The sequence below is a fragment of the Astatotilapia calliptera genome, chromosome 16 (assembly GCF_964374335.1).
Source record: "Astatotilapia calliptera chromosome 16, fAstCal68.1, whole genome shotgun sequence".
In the NCBI taxonomy this organism is placed as follows: domain Eukaryota; kingdom Metazoa; phylum Chordata; class Actinopteri; order Cichliformes; family Cichlidae; genus Astatotilapia; species Astatotilapia calliptera.
In genome coordinates, this window is record NC_137437.1 from 18,807,710 (window position 1) to 18,824,247 (window position 16,538).

General features: G+C 38.5%; 1 protein-coding gene across 2 annotated transcripts; it reads left to right on the forward strand.

The window, feature by feature from the left end:
- The first annotated feature begins 6,166 nt into the window (after positions 1-6,166).
- On the forward strand, positions 6,167-12,534 carry ednrbb (endothelin receptor type Bb). Of its 2 annotated transcripts, XM_080290915.1 has the most exons (9): positions 6,167-7,846; positions 8,473-8,510; positions 8,661-9,112; positions 9,238-9,350; positions 9,537-9,741; positions 9,949-10,089; positions 10,178-10,311; positions 10,560-10,668; positions 11,379-12,534. In XM_080290915.1, the coding sequence occupies exons 2-9, from the start codon at positions 8,495-8,497 to the stop codon at positions 11,544-11,546; spliced, it is 1,338 nt and encodes a 445-aa protein (XP_080147041.1). In that variant the 5' UTR covers positions 6,167-7,846; positions 8,473-8,494; the 3' UTR covers positions 11,547-12,534. The 2 variants fall into 2 exon arrangements, with proteins under 2 accessions (XP_080147041.1, XP_025999542.1); XM_026143757.2 differs by lacking the exon at positions 6,167-7,846 and having other exon boundaries at positions 7,863-8,510.
- Positions 12,535-16,538: the final 4,004 nt, after the last annotated feature.

Consider the following 16,538-nt stretch of genomic DNA (forward strand, 5'->3'; position numbering starts at 1 on the left):
GAAAGCCCTCTGTTTAAATCCATTTCATAACCCTTATAGAGTAACAATTACCATATCATTCCACTGGGATGATAGCATGTGGAACAGCTTTTATTTTGCAAAAATGCCTTTGATGCTGGGCGCTACGTCCTTTCTACCAGGATTATGTAAGTGAAGTCAGCAGCTTCTGCGGAAGATATTATAATGGCTGCTTTCCCAGAAGGACAGCTTTGTCTATTAAGGATCATTAACACTGTGCAAACCTTTTATCAAAGGGAACAAATGTAGTCTCTCATTTGTACTTTGACCTTGTCCTTGATCGTCCACTTTCAGCACTGCTTAAAAGGATGCAAAACATTATCCGTTCCATTCACGCATAAGGTCAGAAAACATTTCCCACTTTTGTGGAACTTCTTAATTAGCCTGCCTCCTTTAGCTGTGACACGAAGCCAAATAAACACAATCGGCTCAACACTTTGGTCTGCCCTCCTTTTCCGAAGCGTACAGAGCTTTTTGAATTCTGCAGTGATGTCCTTTTTTTTTCTTCTCGATTTTGCCACAGATGATCAAACACATATGCTTTAAGATGGAACACAACAACAGCAATGTCATTACAAATGCATGAGCATACCTTTGGATCATCATCATCTGTCTGTTCTTGTAGACACAATGTAAACATGCTAGTAGTAATTTTTGTTTTTAAATATTACCCCAGGGATGAGGCTCATCAATGATCTTTTTTGACATCCATTTGAAGAGTTTGTTTGATCTTAATACAACCTTAAGAAACAAAGGATACTATCTATGTATTCGTATCATCTCCATGGGAAGCATAAAAGACCACATGCTTAATATTGCTGTAATTTATCTTGAGAAGTCTCGAGGTTGCATACATAATTATACCTTTGTACAAGTCTTGGGTTTTCTATGGAGCTTCAAATGTTTCAGCCTACTTAAAAAAAAATACAAAAAAATCTGCAGATAGGGGGAAATAGTACTCTGGTGTTGCCAGAAAACTGTACCAATTAGAATTATTAAGGAACCTTTCAGGTCTAGTGTTGCTAAGTGCAGGGCCAAATGAGTAGGGTTTAATGTAGTCCAGCTAAATCTGTGTGGACCTGGCAACAATCTGTTACATCTTATCATATTGCGAGTTTGGAGCTATTAAGTGCCAATTTCTTTCTCAGATAGATTCTAATGGGAAGGAAATTGCAAGAACTACAATTAATTCTATAGATAATGCTTTCAAAGCTTCTTAAACAGTTTTACCTCTCCCTATGTCCTACATTCCTATGGCCTATAATTTCATGATCAAATTGGTTGGTTCTGGTAGTTGGGTAAACACTGATGTCTTTTTTTTTAAATTAAATGTTTTTAAATGACTGCTTCAGTATCCCAAAAGGACTTTACATATGATTTTTACTTACAACAGCTGAACACAAATAGTGGCGATAGCAATCCATACCAAAACAAAAAAAATATGCGGAAGAAGACAATTTGCCAGCTACACAATTCAAGCTTCTCCACTAAATAAATATTAGTAAACTCGACTAATAGAACCAAAATAGGACTGCCAAAAACAGCACTGCCAGAAACTCCCAAATTAACTAATAATTAATAAACAACAATGAAAAAGCAACTGAGGGATAACACCGTTGATGGACTTAAGGGAGAAAGAGAAAGAGAAAGTGAACCTTGCCCACCTTCATGCACCAGCTTCTCTGACTACATATAAGAGTGCAGTCAGCTTTCTGCTGCCAATCATTACTTGGGATGACTCAAAGAGGAGAGAGCACCTTAATAAGGATGACAGAAAATCAATGATGATATCAATCTATCTATCAGTGATGATAGATGTGCTGGTGCGCTGAGGCATGTAACAGGCAATCACTTCTTCTGCGAGAAAAACCTACAGTACTGTAGGCTTGGATAACTTGGAAAAGAGCTTTTTAAATTTACTCTGGTTATCTGGTTGTCTAATATTGATGTTTTATGATCTGAAACATGTAAGCGTGACAAATATGCGAAACAAATACATAATAATAAAAAAACTTATGTTGTATCTGCCGCTACCTCTCCCACATGTTTGGAGCTGAAGGGGGTGGCTGGACCAAGACAGCTAGAACCTATCGCTAGGTAGAGCTAGCTGGCCATAGATAACCCTGAACCCTGAGTTGAATATGTGGAACTGGAAAGATGGATGTCTCTCCATCTGTCTGTCACTCTGTCCATCAGTCCTCGGTGGCACTAAAGGTTCAGGAAACTGCTGGGGTGCTTTTGTCTCATGGGACACTGTGTTCCTTTCTCTTTTGCCTTCTACCACCATCAGACTTGTCGTCAATGAAAGATATCAAGTAGCTTAGCACAGACAACACAAGACAGTCAAAGCAGCCACTGATTTAACAACGGTCTTATTATTTTATTTAACACACTGAAATGTACTGGGCAGCTTACCAGAGGTGGGACCAAGTCATTGTTTTGCAAGTCTCAAGTAAGTCTCAAGTCTTTATCCTCAAGTCTCAAGTCAAGTCTCAAGTAATGTCAGGCAAGTCAGAGTCGAGTCTCAAGTCACTGGTGTAAAAGTCCGAGTCAAGTCACAAGTCTGAAACTTTGAATTTCAAGTCCTTTCGAGTCTTTAAAAAAAAAAACGAAAAAATAATGTTGCAGTTATGCTAAATGTAAATATTAGACCATGTAATTTTAAAATCTGTGTTTTTCTCAACACATGACAAAATAGTGAACTTAGAAAATATACACAAATTGTGAAATTGCACCTCTTTAAAATGCAGCTCAATTAAACCTAGCTCCAAGAATAATTTTCACCGACAGTTCTGAGATAAGCTGCATGTTATTCTTGGATGCGCTTGTAGGACCGGCTTTAAAATCGCATGACAAAAATATCATACATATTAAAAAAAACTGTATCACCAACGTAGCCTGGACAACATTTGCTAGTTAGATGAAGTCAGCTATCTCATCTTAGCATATTTATATGCATATTTATAATCATACGGTTCTTGGAGTGAGTGCACACACTCATGAAGTTTAGTAACTTCAGGTCACTGCAACAAGCCCAGGTACAGTTTACCGACGGATGGGTACAGGACCTTGAAATGCACCGTGTAGAACGAAAGACCATCGTACGTATCATAAGTTTACCAGTCTCACAAATCGTCGTCATAAATACACATTCCTTAACCGTTTATTAATAGGACCTTTGAGCTCAACGGTAATTAATTAGCAGTGGAAATAATTTCTGGTAGCATCACAGAAATGTAGCAGTGACAATAATATTGTATGCTGTAATCGTACTGGGCAATTAGTGATACAAAACAACTGTTTTATTCTGTGAATAAAAGTATATGTTTTTGTCAGTGTACCATAATAACAGAAGCGAAACGCAATATTGTGTCAGGACAATTCACTATTTATGCACAATAAACAAAGGAGCATAGCGCGACAATTTCTGTTCAGCGCCAGACTTGCTTGTAACCTATATCACCAATTATGTTAAGAAAAATGACGCATTAACTACAACAGCAGACTGACCTTCGCTTGGAGCAGACTAACCTGTGAGCTGGAGTGTTCTGGGACGTTATATTTGATCTTTGAATGGCTGCAATCCAGTCGCGTCTTTGTTACTTCGGAAACATGGCTCGAACAATTTCTCTTCAACGACATAATCCGATAACAACCGATCTCTTTACCCGTCGGCTTCCCGTGGCTGTCATGCGACCGGCTATTGCAGTTAATAATACAACAGCTTCTTGACATTTTTGTGTTTCTTTTTATTGCTGTGTGACTGATTTCAATTGAAAGCCTGCGTGCGCTAGTACCGCTTGCCACGAGTTCCCAGAATCCTTTGCGGTTCTACCCGTGAATGACGTCACATTTTCAATCTCTATATAATATGCATGTTAAATTTTATATTTGGGGTAAAATATCAAGTCTTTTCAAGTAAACCGGTTCAAGTCCAATTCAAGTCCCAAGTCATTGGTGTAAAAGTCCAAGTCAAGTCACAAGTCTTACAACATTTTTTCAAGTCAAGTCTAAAGTCATAAAATTAATGACTCGAGTCTGACTCGAGTCCAAGTCATGTGACTCGAGTCCACACCTCTGCAGCTTACTAGATGCCAATTAATGTTGTTTTAATTTATATAGAGTTTTGTTTTCCTCTTAAAATATAAATTAAACACCAAATGCTACTGAACATCTGGATTTTGTGCAAAAACTTTATTTCTTATTGTTTATATTGGTATGCTGCCTGTCTTGTCTTCCTTTTGACTAATCGCTTTGCCATCATCACTCTCAGCAGTGACAGAACCATTTAGTTAAAGAGGTCGTACGTCACATTTTGTTAAGCTCTTGTTTTGTTTCTTTGTTCAAATTACTCTTTAGACAAATACTGTGCGATACTGAGGTGCGGAAATAAGGTTATTTGATTTTAATGGGCGTTTTTCCGGCAACAGTTGGACAACATCATATTCAATAATAATTACAAGACTTGTCTTCATCTCTGGTTGCTGTGGGTTCATGTGTCCGCTGACAAAAATATCTGTAATGAAATGAGTTGGGATGAGTTGGGGAGGGCGAGAGAGCTCCCTCAGATTGTAGTCACGTCCATTCTGTTAACATCCAGAGGCCGTAGTGGTGCAGTTATAGAACGAGGAATGTGCAGCTTACTTTTTGAGTAAAGCACTGTTAGAGTGGAATAACCACAACGTGGTGATTGTGAAATTAATTTACCCTATTTTTGTGTAAGAACTGTAACCTGCCCCAACAATTGGGGAGGTTTTGGTTATGCTCTGAAAGCTTCCTACAGCCACTCGTACAGTGGGCATGAACCCTTTCTTACCAGGTGAGTCAGTCATTCTGTAAATATTATCAGAACCGGAGTGCTTCCCAATTCATTGACTTTTAATTAACAAAACTACATCCACACTCTAAGAATATGCCTCTTTTTCTAGCAGTTGCCAGTAGTTTTTTTTTTTTAACTTTTTTCATGGCATAGATTCAACAGGGTATTGTATTGACGTCATAGCATTGTACAATTTCTGCAGACTTGTTTACATCACATCAATGATGCAAACCTCCTGTCTCACCACATCCTAAAGATGCTATATTGTATTTGAGACTGGTGAGGTGGAGCCCACCATGATCAACTCACCATCATGTTCAAGAAACTAGTTTAAGATGATTTGTGACATGGCGTTTGTCTTGCTGGAAGCAGAAGACGGGTACACTGTTGTCATAAAGGGATGGACGTGATCAGAAGCAACACTCAGGCTGTTTTATTTAAATGATGGTACCAAGGGACATAATAGTGTGCCCAGCAAAAGCCTGAAATGTTGATACAAGCCTGGATCTTTGTCTAATTCTGACCCTACCATCTGAATGTTGCAGGAGAAACTGAGGCTTGCCCAGCTTTGGTGAGTCTTTTGCTTATGTAGTCAGTCTCCTTAATAGTTTAAGGTGTTGTGTAATCAGAGATAATCTTCCATATATCTTGGTTGTGTTGACGGTTTAATTGAGATACAGTTGAGTTACTTCCTACTAGCTCACAAACATTCTGGCCAGTCTCCTCTGACCTCTGACGTCACCAAAACATTTTCCTCCAGAGTATTGTCGCTCCCTGGATGTTTTCTCATTCTCTGTAAACCTTAGAGATGATTGTGTAAGAAATTCCCAGTAGATCAACAGTTTGTGAAATATTTATACCAGCCTGTCTGGCACCAACAACAATGACACATTCAAAGTCACCTAAATCAACTTTCTTCCCCATTCTGACGCTCAGTTTGATTTTCAGCAGGTCATCTTGATCCTGTCTATGTGCCTAAAAGCACTGAGTTGCTGCCACATGAATAGCAGATTACATATTTGTGTTAACGAGCAGTTGAACAGGTGTACCTAACAAAGTGGCTGGTGAGTGCATGTGAAGGGCTAATAGAAGTGCTGGCAATAGACAGACTGAGGGGGAAAAGGGCCATCTTTTTTAGATTCAACACCTGGAACCAGCAGCAAAAAAACTGATTGATAATCACCTCTGCACCTCTGATATTATAGCCACCACATGCAGCTATTACTGTGGGGAAAAAGCCATCACTGTCATTACCAAGTTTGTTTTGGCCTGTATGCTAGGAAACAAGAATGACCCACACGCTTTTCATCATCTGTCTCCTAACTCTGCCCTTGCAGAGGAATCTGGCAGTGGTGACAGTGGTGATATCTGATGCATTGATATACAATGTAAGCAGTGCTTTAATGCTGGTGGGCACTTTTCGAAAAAGAAAAAAAAAGGCTCTATATATAGAGAGATTTGCAGTTTATAAATAAAATGCAATAATCCCATGACGTTTACAGTGTCTTAAAGCAAATATGAAGAAAATTGTATAAGATATCATATCAAATGTCAACGTTGTTTTTTTTTTTTTTTAATGATTATTATTATAAAAAATGGTGTTGGTGAAAAAAGTGCTAGAAAAGAAAAGTTGGGTAACAACAAAAGGTGAAAAATGTACAACTGTCTTTGAAAGACTGTGTTGGCAATTAGTTCATTTTAAGAACATAATTTCTCAGTTTAAAAATGTCAGTAGTTACCATCTAGGTTCATAATTTTATTTCAAGATTTCAGGAATGCTTAAAATATCCACAAAACCACAATACTGAATGGCTTTGCTGTTAGAGCCATCAGCCAGAACTGCATTAATAACAGCAGCTAATTGGGGACACTGTCCACGTTCACCTCTGCATGCATCAACGGGATTCTTCAATTTCCTTTTGAACTACACAAGAGAGAAATAATTAGGATTTTGACAGCTGTCTAAGTCATGAGATCCAAGAGGGGGCTGGAACAGGTGACCCAATCTTAGCCATACTGATGACACAGCTTACCTTGACAGCTGAAAGAGGGGCTCTGCTCCACCCACTCCCAATCTGTGTGTGTTTGAGTACTCATCAGAGTAATAAATCTTCCATCCAACAAACAAACCTTCATGAACTCTGGTGGAACTGAAGAAAACAGCGATGGGAGACAAAAAAAAATGCTTCACGAGAGCAATTTTATTCAGTATTTTTGGTGGATAAGCTACAAAAGAGCTTCTTGCTCACATGACTTACCTGCTGTGATAAGCCATGTAAGCGTGGACACATTTCACAGCTTAGACCATAATCATTGCAAATACCGAGGCTGCAATCTGTAATAAACCCAAGCATTTTGGTTTCCAAATTAAACTGTGTCCAGTGCAGATATGCAGCTGCGGTAATGGTGGGTTTGGCGAGTCATTACATCTGACAGCAGTGGTAGGGTTTGTCAGGTAAAAAGCTCTTTAGCCAAACCGACCACCAAGATAACCGTCATATCCATTAAAGCACAACTGAGGCCAAAGACCAAAAAACAGCTGGTTTCAGATCAGTTTTACCAGCAGTTTGACTCAAAATGGAGTTAATTAAAGTGACAAATGAAACAGAAATGCAAGGTGCTGTGTTTAGAAGTCTTTACATATTACCATAATTACTTCTATGGGTCCTGCATGAAAAAGATACCAAAAAAAATGTTGTATTTATTTGGAATATACCGAAAACTTAGCTGCGAACAGTTGTCACAGTCTTTTATTCTCAATTCACTTCTCATAATCTGTACTTCTTGCAAAAAAACATGCCAGCATGTAGTTTCCCAAGGTCATCTGTGAGCAGCGAGGCACAGATTTCAATGTTGAAATGAGTAGTTGTCAAGTATGTTATTAACAGTGGGATCTTTCTTGTCGTCACGTCTCCTGCTCCTCCAGGCTCTTCAGGTTGTCGTTAGACTGTCGAGGGGGAGAAGTCACCTTCACCGGGACCCTCAGGAGAGGCAGAAGCAGTAACTCTGGTAGGACTGAGACCGAGTCATGTTTTCAAATTGATATGTGTCAACTGAGGCAAAAAAATGTCAGCTGAAACTCTCTAAATGTTGTAGTTAAAATTTGCATCATTTTCGTTATTATTCAAGTGCGTTTGCCTGTCAGTATTTGTGCATCAGGCTCATGTACATCCAAAATGTAATATAGCTGCAGAAGATATTTTTCCAGTTCCCATTGCATTCATTAATGATGACTCGATAGAGTGTGACTTAGTGATAAAGGCTTTGTGGCTCTAAGCAAAGAAAATCTCTTGCTTCACTAAAATAGACATTTTGCTACATTTAGATTTTGTGAGGATATGTCAAATAAGATAATGGACAAGTTTTAGTAACAGAGGGAAAAACTGTAACACAATATCCCTACTGAAGCCTATAAAATGATCTCACTCTGCGATAGCAGACAATACACTTCAACACCATCCTTTCATTCAGGGTGATGCATCAAGGGAAGTAATTACAGTCACTACTGACAGATCGATGACTAATGCTGACAACAGTACCTTAGTCTATAAAACCCTGATTTTCCTCAGCCGGGTTATAGCAGGCAACAAAGAACCGTCCTTTGTATTAAACATACAGCCTGTTTATTATTACAGAGACTATCTGCAGGCAGTGTGTATGTGTTCATCTGAAGGTAAGTTGGCAATGATAATCAATGCTATTATTAATATTTTTTCCCTTTTAAATAAATAAAAATAAGTTAAATGAATCATTTACATTGCACTAAATCGTAAAGCTAATTAGCTGTGCTGATTATAACAGCTTTCATTTTTCCATTCCACAGTTGGCAAAAAGGCGTTTTTGAGGAATTTTACAACAATGTGGATTTTCACTCTGGTTCTGTTTTTGGGAAATCTTCTTGTCGGTGAAACGGCCAACAACCAGGACTCAGAACCATCTCCTGTAATTGAGCTCTCTGCAACAACCTCCCCTGGTTTTTTAATACTGGAAAAGGAGAAATCCAACAGCTCAATTCATCCACCTCAAGTAGCAGGACCAAAAACATCACACCCTCCTATGTGTTCAGAGTCAGCTGGAATCAGAGTCACCTTCAAATATGTCAATATTATAGTTTCCCTGGTTGTTTTCGTTGTTGGAATAGTCGGGAATTCCGCCTTACTTCGAATTATCTACGTAAACAAACGCATGAGAAGTGGCCCTAACATTCTCATTGCGAGCCTTGCTTTGGGAGATCTAATCCACATTGTGATAGACATTCCAATCAATGCTTACAGGGTGAGTTATTTACCACATGGTGTGCAATTATTGTTTTCTTTTCTGCACTTAATTTCAGCTGGAATTGATTGTGGGTGTTTTTCTTTTTTTAAATTGCCAAAAATGCCCTTTTGTTTTTGTTGCAGCTCATGGCAGAAAATTGGCCCTTCGGTTTAGTACTTTGCAAACTCATTCCCTTCATACAAAAAACCTCTGTTGGAATTACTGTGTTGAGCTTATGTGCCTTGAGTGTTGACAGGTAAGGAGATAAACAGCACTGTCCTGTGCCCTCCAAGAAAATAGTGTTCCGTGCCTCCTATCTGTATTTCATCAGGCAGACAGATTTATTTAGCATTAGCCCTTGAAATGTTCTTTAGCTGAAAATGCATCATTGTTACAGACAAAAAGTTCCTCAAGCCATAACATTTTCTCATTGATTTTACAGATACAGAGCTGTTGTGTCCTGGAATCAAATCAAAGGCATCTGGGTTTCAGTGTGGACAGCAATTGAAATAGGTCTGATATGGGTTATTTCTATCCTGCTGGCTGTCCCTGAAGTTGTGGGCTTTGATATGATAACAATGGACTATAAAGAGAAGCGTCTCACGATATGTCTACTACACCCAATGCAAACCACGGGGTTCATGCAGGTAATGTAATTGTCTTCATAACATTTAAGTTTTCATGTCAATTGTCAAAGATAACTAAAAAATGTAACAATTATCATAGTTTTTCTTCTGTCTTCAGCCAGCAGATGCAAAGTACGCTTGTTTTCAACCTACACGTGTGTCAAATATTGTTTCTTGAATGGTGCTCTCGCATCCACGACTGATAGCCTTGTCGTGTTCAACCAACAGATTTATAAAGCAGTGAAAGACTGGTGGCTCTTTGGCTTCTACTTTTGCATGCCACTAGTTTGGACTGCAGTGTTCTACACGCTGATGACCAGGAAAATGCTGAGAAAAACTGAGACTACATTATGCGAACACATCAAGCAGGTAGCATTGTGGTTTTTGGCAGATTTTGCATCATTCTGGCAATGTTTCCTTTTTAAAGCTTATTTTGATCATGTCCTTTCTTTTGAAGAGAAGAGAAGTTGCAAAAACTGTCTTCTGCCTGGTGATTGTGTTTGCACTCTGCTGGTTGCCTCTGTACCTCAGCAGAATCTTGAAATTAACAATTTATGATGAAAAAGATCCTAATAGGTGTCAGCTGCTGAGGTGAGCACAAAGTACTAAGAACCTTTAATTTAAAGTTTATATATATATATATATATATATATATATATATATATATATATATATATATATATATATATATATATATATATATATATATATATATATATATATATATATATATATATATATATATATATATATATATATATATATATTTTTTTTTTTTTTCTGCTGTTCACTGGCCAGCCTATGAGCTTTCCTGACATTTTCTGACAACTCTTTTTCAGCGTCTTTCTTGTCCTTGACTATTTTGGCATAAATATGGCATCCCTGAACTCATGCATCAACCCTATTGCATTGTACATTGTCAGCAAAAGATTCAAGAGATGCTTTAAGGTAAGCGTCATGCTCTTATTGTTATTCTTATAGATGGCACTATTTAGTTTAAATAAATCGGGTATATCTTGAAAACATATTGGTCCACATTGTATGAGCTATCAGGGGTGTCATTAAGGACATATGGAGTCATGTCTGTAAAATAGCCAGACTGCAGCAAGTAATAACCTGAGGGGGTAATAAGTGAAAATGGTCTGAGAAAAAAACACATCATCAGACACTTGGCAATCTACCAGACAGTTGGTCACTGAATCAAAGTGACGTGCTATAAAAGAAGAAGAAAACATCGCTTCAAGGCAATTTTTAAGGGAAAAAAAAATCAAGAGCCTTTATTGTACCACAAGTTCAGAAGAAGATACCTAAAACATTCTTTCATTTATTTTATCTATACTTACATTTTTTTGCACTGCACAATACATGGATTTCTTTCTTCATAGCAACATATTTTTTTTAATGTAATATTTATGAAACACCCAAAGCTGAAGCTTGCTTTAAACAACTGTCTTTCCAGACTACATTTCTATTCCCGATAAGGTTTGCGCTCTCTGAATTAATGAAAACTCAATCTGTGGATCATTAGCGATTGCTTTACTGTAGATTTGGACAGGAAATACTTCACATAAAAACGTCATAATAGGCAGTTTTTGCCAGGTGAAGCTGATGGGAAATGTTTGTTGTCCTCTGACCAAATTTTCCGGGTGGTCCTTCAGGCATGTCTGTGCAGGTGTCTACCTCTTCAAGCTGTTGCCCATGACGAGATGCAGTCTGTTTTGAAGTCCAGAATGCAGGATCAAGCCTCAGAGCAGAGCTGCAACATCAAAGCTCACAAGCAGACTCCTGTACCTGAACCTGAGCAGGAGAACACCTTACTGTGCTAACAAAACTCACTTTGAAAACACTTTGTGAGATTGTCGATATATCTTTATTAAATATACATGGCCATCAAAACAGCTACAAAGGCAGCTCTATCGGCAGCTCGGCAACCTTGACATGCCATCCTAATAATATAAAATACCTTCTGAATAACATGGAGCCCTGTCTTTTGTAATGCTGTCGTCAGTTGAACATCTGCTTTGGCATGAGCAACCTGGAGTCAGACTGTTCAGACTATTTGCCCTCGAGGCTTGACTCACTCCCTAACATTACATCAGATTTTACCTAGTACCTATCTTGTATCATGCATCACAGTTCTCAAATCACTGTTTTGGGCACGATGTTAACCTGGCACCCATCAACAGAAATCTTGTCACAGCTTAGCGCCTGCATATATATATTATCTTAATTCTGTTTCTGGATTCTGGAAAGACACTATGCCAGAGGAAATTAAGCGAAGGGGAATTCAGAATTATCATGGTGGGTTTTATGAGGTACGGTGTATTATTATCTCATACTATTTACATATCTGTTAACTTTCATATGCCGCACATCATTTCAAGAGTTTATGGCATTCTTTTCCTGCATGAACCTTGAGAAATATATCAAATTGGTGCCACAAGTAGATTTCGTCTCCACTACTGAATGACTGATTGATGGTGGCCTATTTTTAATGCATTGTTAAATGTGTAATGCATGGAGACACTTTATGAAAGACCTGTGAGTGGGGGAGAAGAAAAACGAAGATGACAGAATGAGGTCAGGAAGAGAGAGGGATTGGGGGGAGTCTGAGGGGGGCACCTGATAGGTCTTCCTGTCACAGGACAAGGCAAGCACAAATAGAGTGCTGCTCTCCCAGCTAATGCTGTATCAGTCTGCAGAAGTGTCTCGACGCTGTGTGCTGGAATGCCTATTAAAAGTTTATCTCGTGTAAGTAAACTTGACTGTTTGCAAAAATGGAGTCGTTTGTTTGAATAAAAGCTTCTGACTTCTTGTTATGCTTTGTGACGCTTATACAAAAGAGAGGTGCATACTGATCAAAGAAAGCCTTTATCTGAATGCTTTTTATTTTTTTGAACTGTTGTATACACCAGCAAAAATAATAAAAACAGTGACAGGTTAAATGAATTACAGTGATTATCCTATATAATCATAAGCAATATTTTTTAAACTGTCCATAACTGGAGTTATGAAGCCACAGGCTGAGTGTTTTTGCAGTTGCCATGTTGGTGTTTTGAACAGGACGTGACAGGTGATGGGTAAAATCAGTGTTAAACCGAGGACACGACGCGCTTATTGGTTAAGGACTTGTCAATCACAATCACAAGTGACTGACAAGTCCTCTTTGGCTAAGGGCTTGTCAATCACAAGTCCTTAGCGAAAGAGCATTTCCTGGATTATCCTCCTGTCTGATTCTAACAATGGCATTACAAAATGAACTTCATGTTTTATTCAATATGACCTGAAACTAGTGACTGAGCCAATAAAGTCATTGGAAAGTGTTCACTGAGGTCATAGAGCTGTGCTGTTTTCCAATATCTATCCAGCTCGTCTTGTTTTTGTAAACAAAGGAGTCGCCCCTTGCTGGACATGAAGAAGAATGCTGGCTTAAGTCAAATCTCCTTTCAGACCTTTGCTACAGTGCCACCCCTGTAAAAATATTGCCAGGAAAAAAACGCATCACAAATAATTAATAATTTGCAAAAATATAACTTGCAATACAAATAAGTACATTTTGTTTATATAACATGTGTGGTTGCCTTCACGTGTCTGCCAGAATCGATTTTCTACTCAAACTTCACCACGTTATGTGTTATGAATAATATAATTATGTATCGACTTGCTTGTACGGACAGTGGTCAAAAAGGACAGACTGAAAGTTTTTCAGTAATAAGGGTCTGAGGGTGAGTTTTATTTGAAGCTTGGAGTTCAGCCGTCGGGGCGCAATTTTGTGCATCCGTGACCAATTGGCGTTTATGGATTTCCTTGTTTATTGCCTTGTTTGAGAATTTGATTGGACAATTTAACATCACACATCCTGACAGCACAGGCACTCTTGTCTTGTAGAGGAAGAAGAGGCACTCGCTAGCTAGCTAGGATGGCAATTTCGAGTGCTGCTTGTGTTGAAGTGTTCATGTTTATTTAAGATTTGTGTTTTTAAAGGTTTTTTTTATAGCAACGGTTTAAGAAATATTACTATTGGTGTCAGATTTGTGTTTTTTTCCCCTTATCTGTAAGATGCTTTACATTGTCCTGTCTGACCCAACTGCGCCCCCACCAATATTTTTACCTCCACTTATCACTGGGGTTAACCACTGGAAGCTGCATCTGTTTTAATTTATTGTTTTTTTAAATTCTGTTGTTATAATGCAAAGCTCTGCTTGAAAACCGTGTGTCCTTGCATGTCAGAACCAATGGACTGAAGCAAGACCCCAAACTCTCAGTGTGCAGTTTAAAAGGTTTATTTGACAGGAATTCAAATATAACAACAAAGACTTGCAGCTGGGGGATTATGGTTCTCCACACAGGAAGTGACTTCTGTCAGAAAGACGAAGGAGGTTAATCCGTGTTGCTGGTAAGTTCTGAAGCCTTTAATGTTTGAACTGAATTGGATTCTTACTTGAGTATTCTAAGCAAAGAGGCAGTGAGGGAAGTGACCGGCCAGGAGGCAGGTGTTGGTGGAGGGTTGAGAGGCAGGTGAGTAATTCCACAATTCCTTTGTGCAGGAGCGGACAAGTCCAGAATATCAGGTAAGTATTTTCCACAGGGGGAGAGCTCTTTAGTCAGCATGATGATGTTAGCTCAGGCAACTTTTAGTTTTTTCTCTCAGTTTTCCTTTTAATTATTTGACTTTTTCTATTTGTTTATTATTTATATCCTATGTGTTTTTATTATTTAGTTTCAATGTACAGTACTTTGTGTCAGCTGTGGTTGTTTTAAAGTGCTCTATAAATAAAGATGGGTGGATGGGGTGGAACCTGGACATCAGAAAGCCTGATTTTAACAATCAAACAATGATAGTCTGGCAAAGAATCAAATCCTGAGGTGGTCCTTAAATACTGTTGAGTGATGATCAGATAAGAAGCAAGCACATTGGCTGAAGAGCAGGAAACCAGTAGGCACTGCCAGCAGGAGCCCAGAGTTTACTCTGCCCCCCTCCACCTGAGAGAAGAGGAAAGAGCGTGACGAGAGAGAGAGAGGGAGAGAGAGAGAGAGAGAGAGAGCAACAAAGGACAACAACCCTGACCATTCTTGGACAGTGACAAGACATTCATACGGCCCTTACTTTGATATGTGTCACTCACCTGAACTTTGTTGCATACTTACCAATTAATCCACTGAACTGGTCTCAAAAGTCCCCAGATCACAGTCCTTTTAAGCATCCTTGGAATGTGAATGGAGCAGCTACCCAAAGGACCCAAAGGATAAGTTGCCAATGCCCTGATTTCAGACAATACGAGACACCACCAGAGGTCACCTGTCCACACCACAATGGCTCAAAACTGAGTTTAATGTTGATCATCGAGTATCTTATATATTTACACTTTTGTGAAAGCCTGCAGTTTAAAGCTTTGTGTTTGTTTTGTAGTCAGGCAAGAGACAAATGAAAAGTTTCGGCATTTACTCTAAAATTTCTGTTTAAAATTCTGAAAACTTAATTACATTGGCACTGGTACCAATTAACTGAGGTCAGCATCCTCCTGTTTGTGCTAATTTTTATTGCCAGCTAACCGAAGCCAGATCTGTGCACTGTAGAACAACTGCTCCCTAACGTTTATTCCGAGCAAAATGCCGTCTGACTATTTTTTCTCTATTTACTTTTTCTTTATCCGTCTGAGGAAATCAGTCTACAGGCTGTCAGAAAAAGCCATGTAAGTCGGGAAAGTACTTCTTTTTAAAAATCCATTAGCACAATATAAAAGTTAAAACATAAAGGTTTGACATCCTTACACACAGAACTTTGAAAATAGAAAAAAAATATTTTTTTAACAGTGTGTTCCTTTAATATTTCTTAATACATCATATACAGAACACAAGCAACTATTTATTCCCACACCACATACATTCAAACCAGCAGGCTGTCATCATTATGTGTCTAATCAAATAACTATGAATACTAGAATAAATCAATCAAAAATTAGAATCAGGTTTCGATTTTAAAGCCGATTAACTTCTATAATATTTTCTGTTGTCTATGTGCAAAAACATAGAGCATCAGAAAAATGCTTATTTAGACTTATTTCTTGTAATCTTTGAAGATCACCTCATTTTTAAATTGCACTTTATTAGAACCATCTGACTCAAAATGTGTTTGTTTGTGATTAGAGATGCCAAAAATATGCTTCAAGAGAACAGAGAAAGTAACGTACACGCTTTTCAGCCCACACAGTCACAGTGTCTGCTATGCTCATACACTCATGCATCTCTTTCTGTTCTGACATAAGAGAGACCGTGTCTCTGAGGCTTTGACTGTTGGATGCAACAGCATTGGACAGGACACAGGAGTTCAATATGCTCATTTATACTGAAGCCAATTTGTACAGTTTTTGATCTATGGCCCACATTTTTAAATCACTCCTGTCTGGGTCTCCTGTTTCTTCTTACTTTATGTTTTATGACCCCCTCAATTCCACATACCTTTCTATAGCAATGGATTTGCCATTATAATTCATCATTATTTGTACTGGTAGCTAACTTTAGGGCGATGAGGTTTGCATATATGCAGTAGCACACTCAATCAGATGCTCCTGTCAAATGCTAATTTGTGTCCAAAGCTGTCAAATGCTCAACTCTCTTTTGTTAATGTAAACGCCAGCAGATAATTAACAAATGGGCCATTACTATCATTTCCCAGCAGTAAACGCTCACAACTGCCAGATGACACTGACACAATCAGGCTCCGGTATCCAGAGGAGGGTGACGTCAGTGTCAACATCAACCGGAGAGCACGAGTCTCAGACCTTCTTTAGTAATCTCTGTGCACACACGGCTCAAAT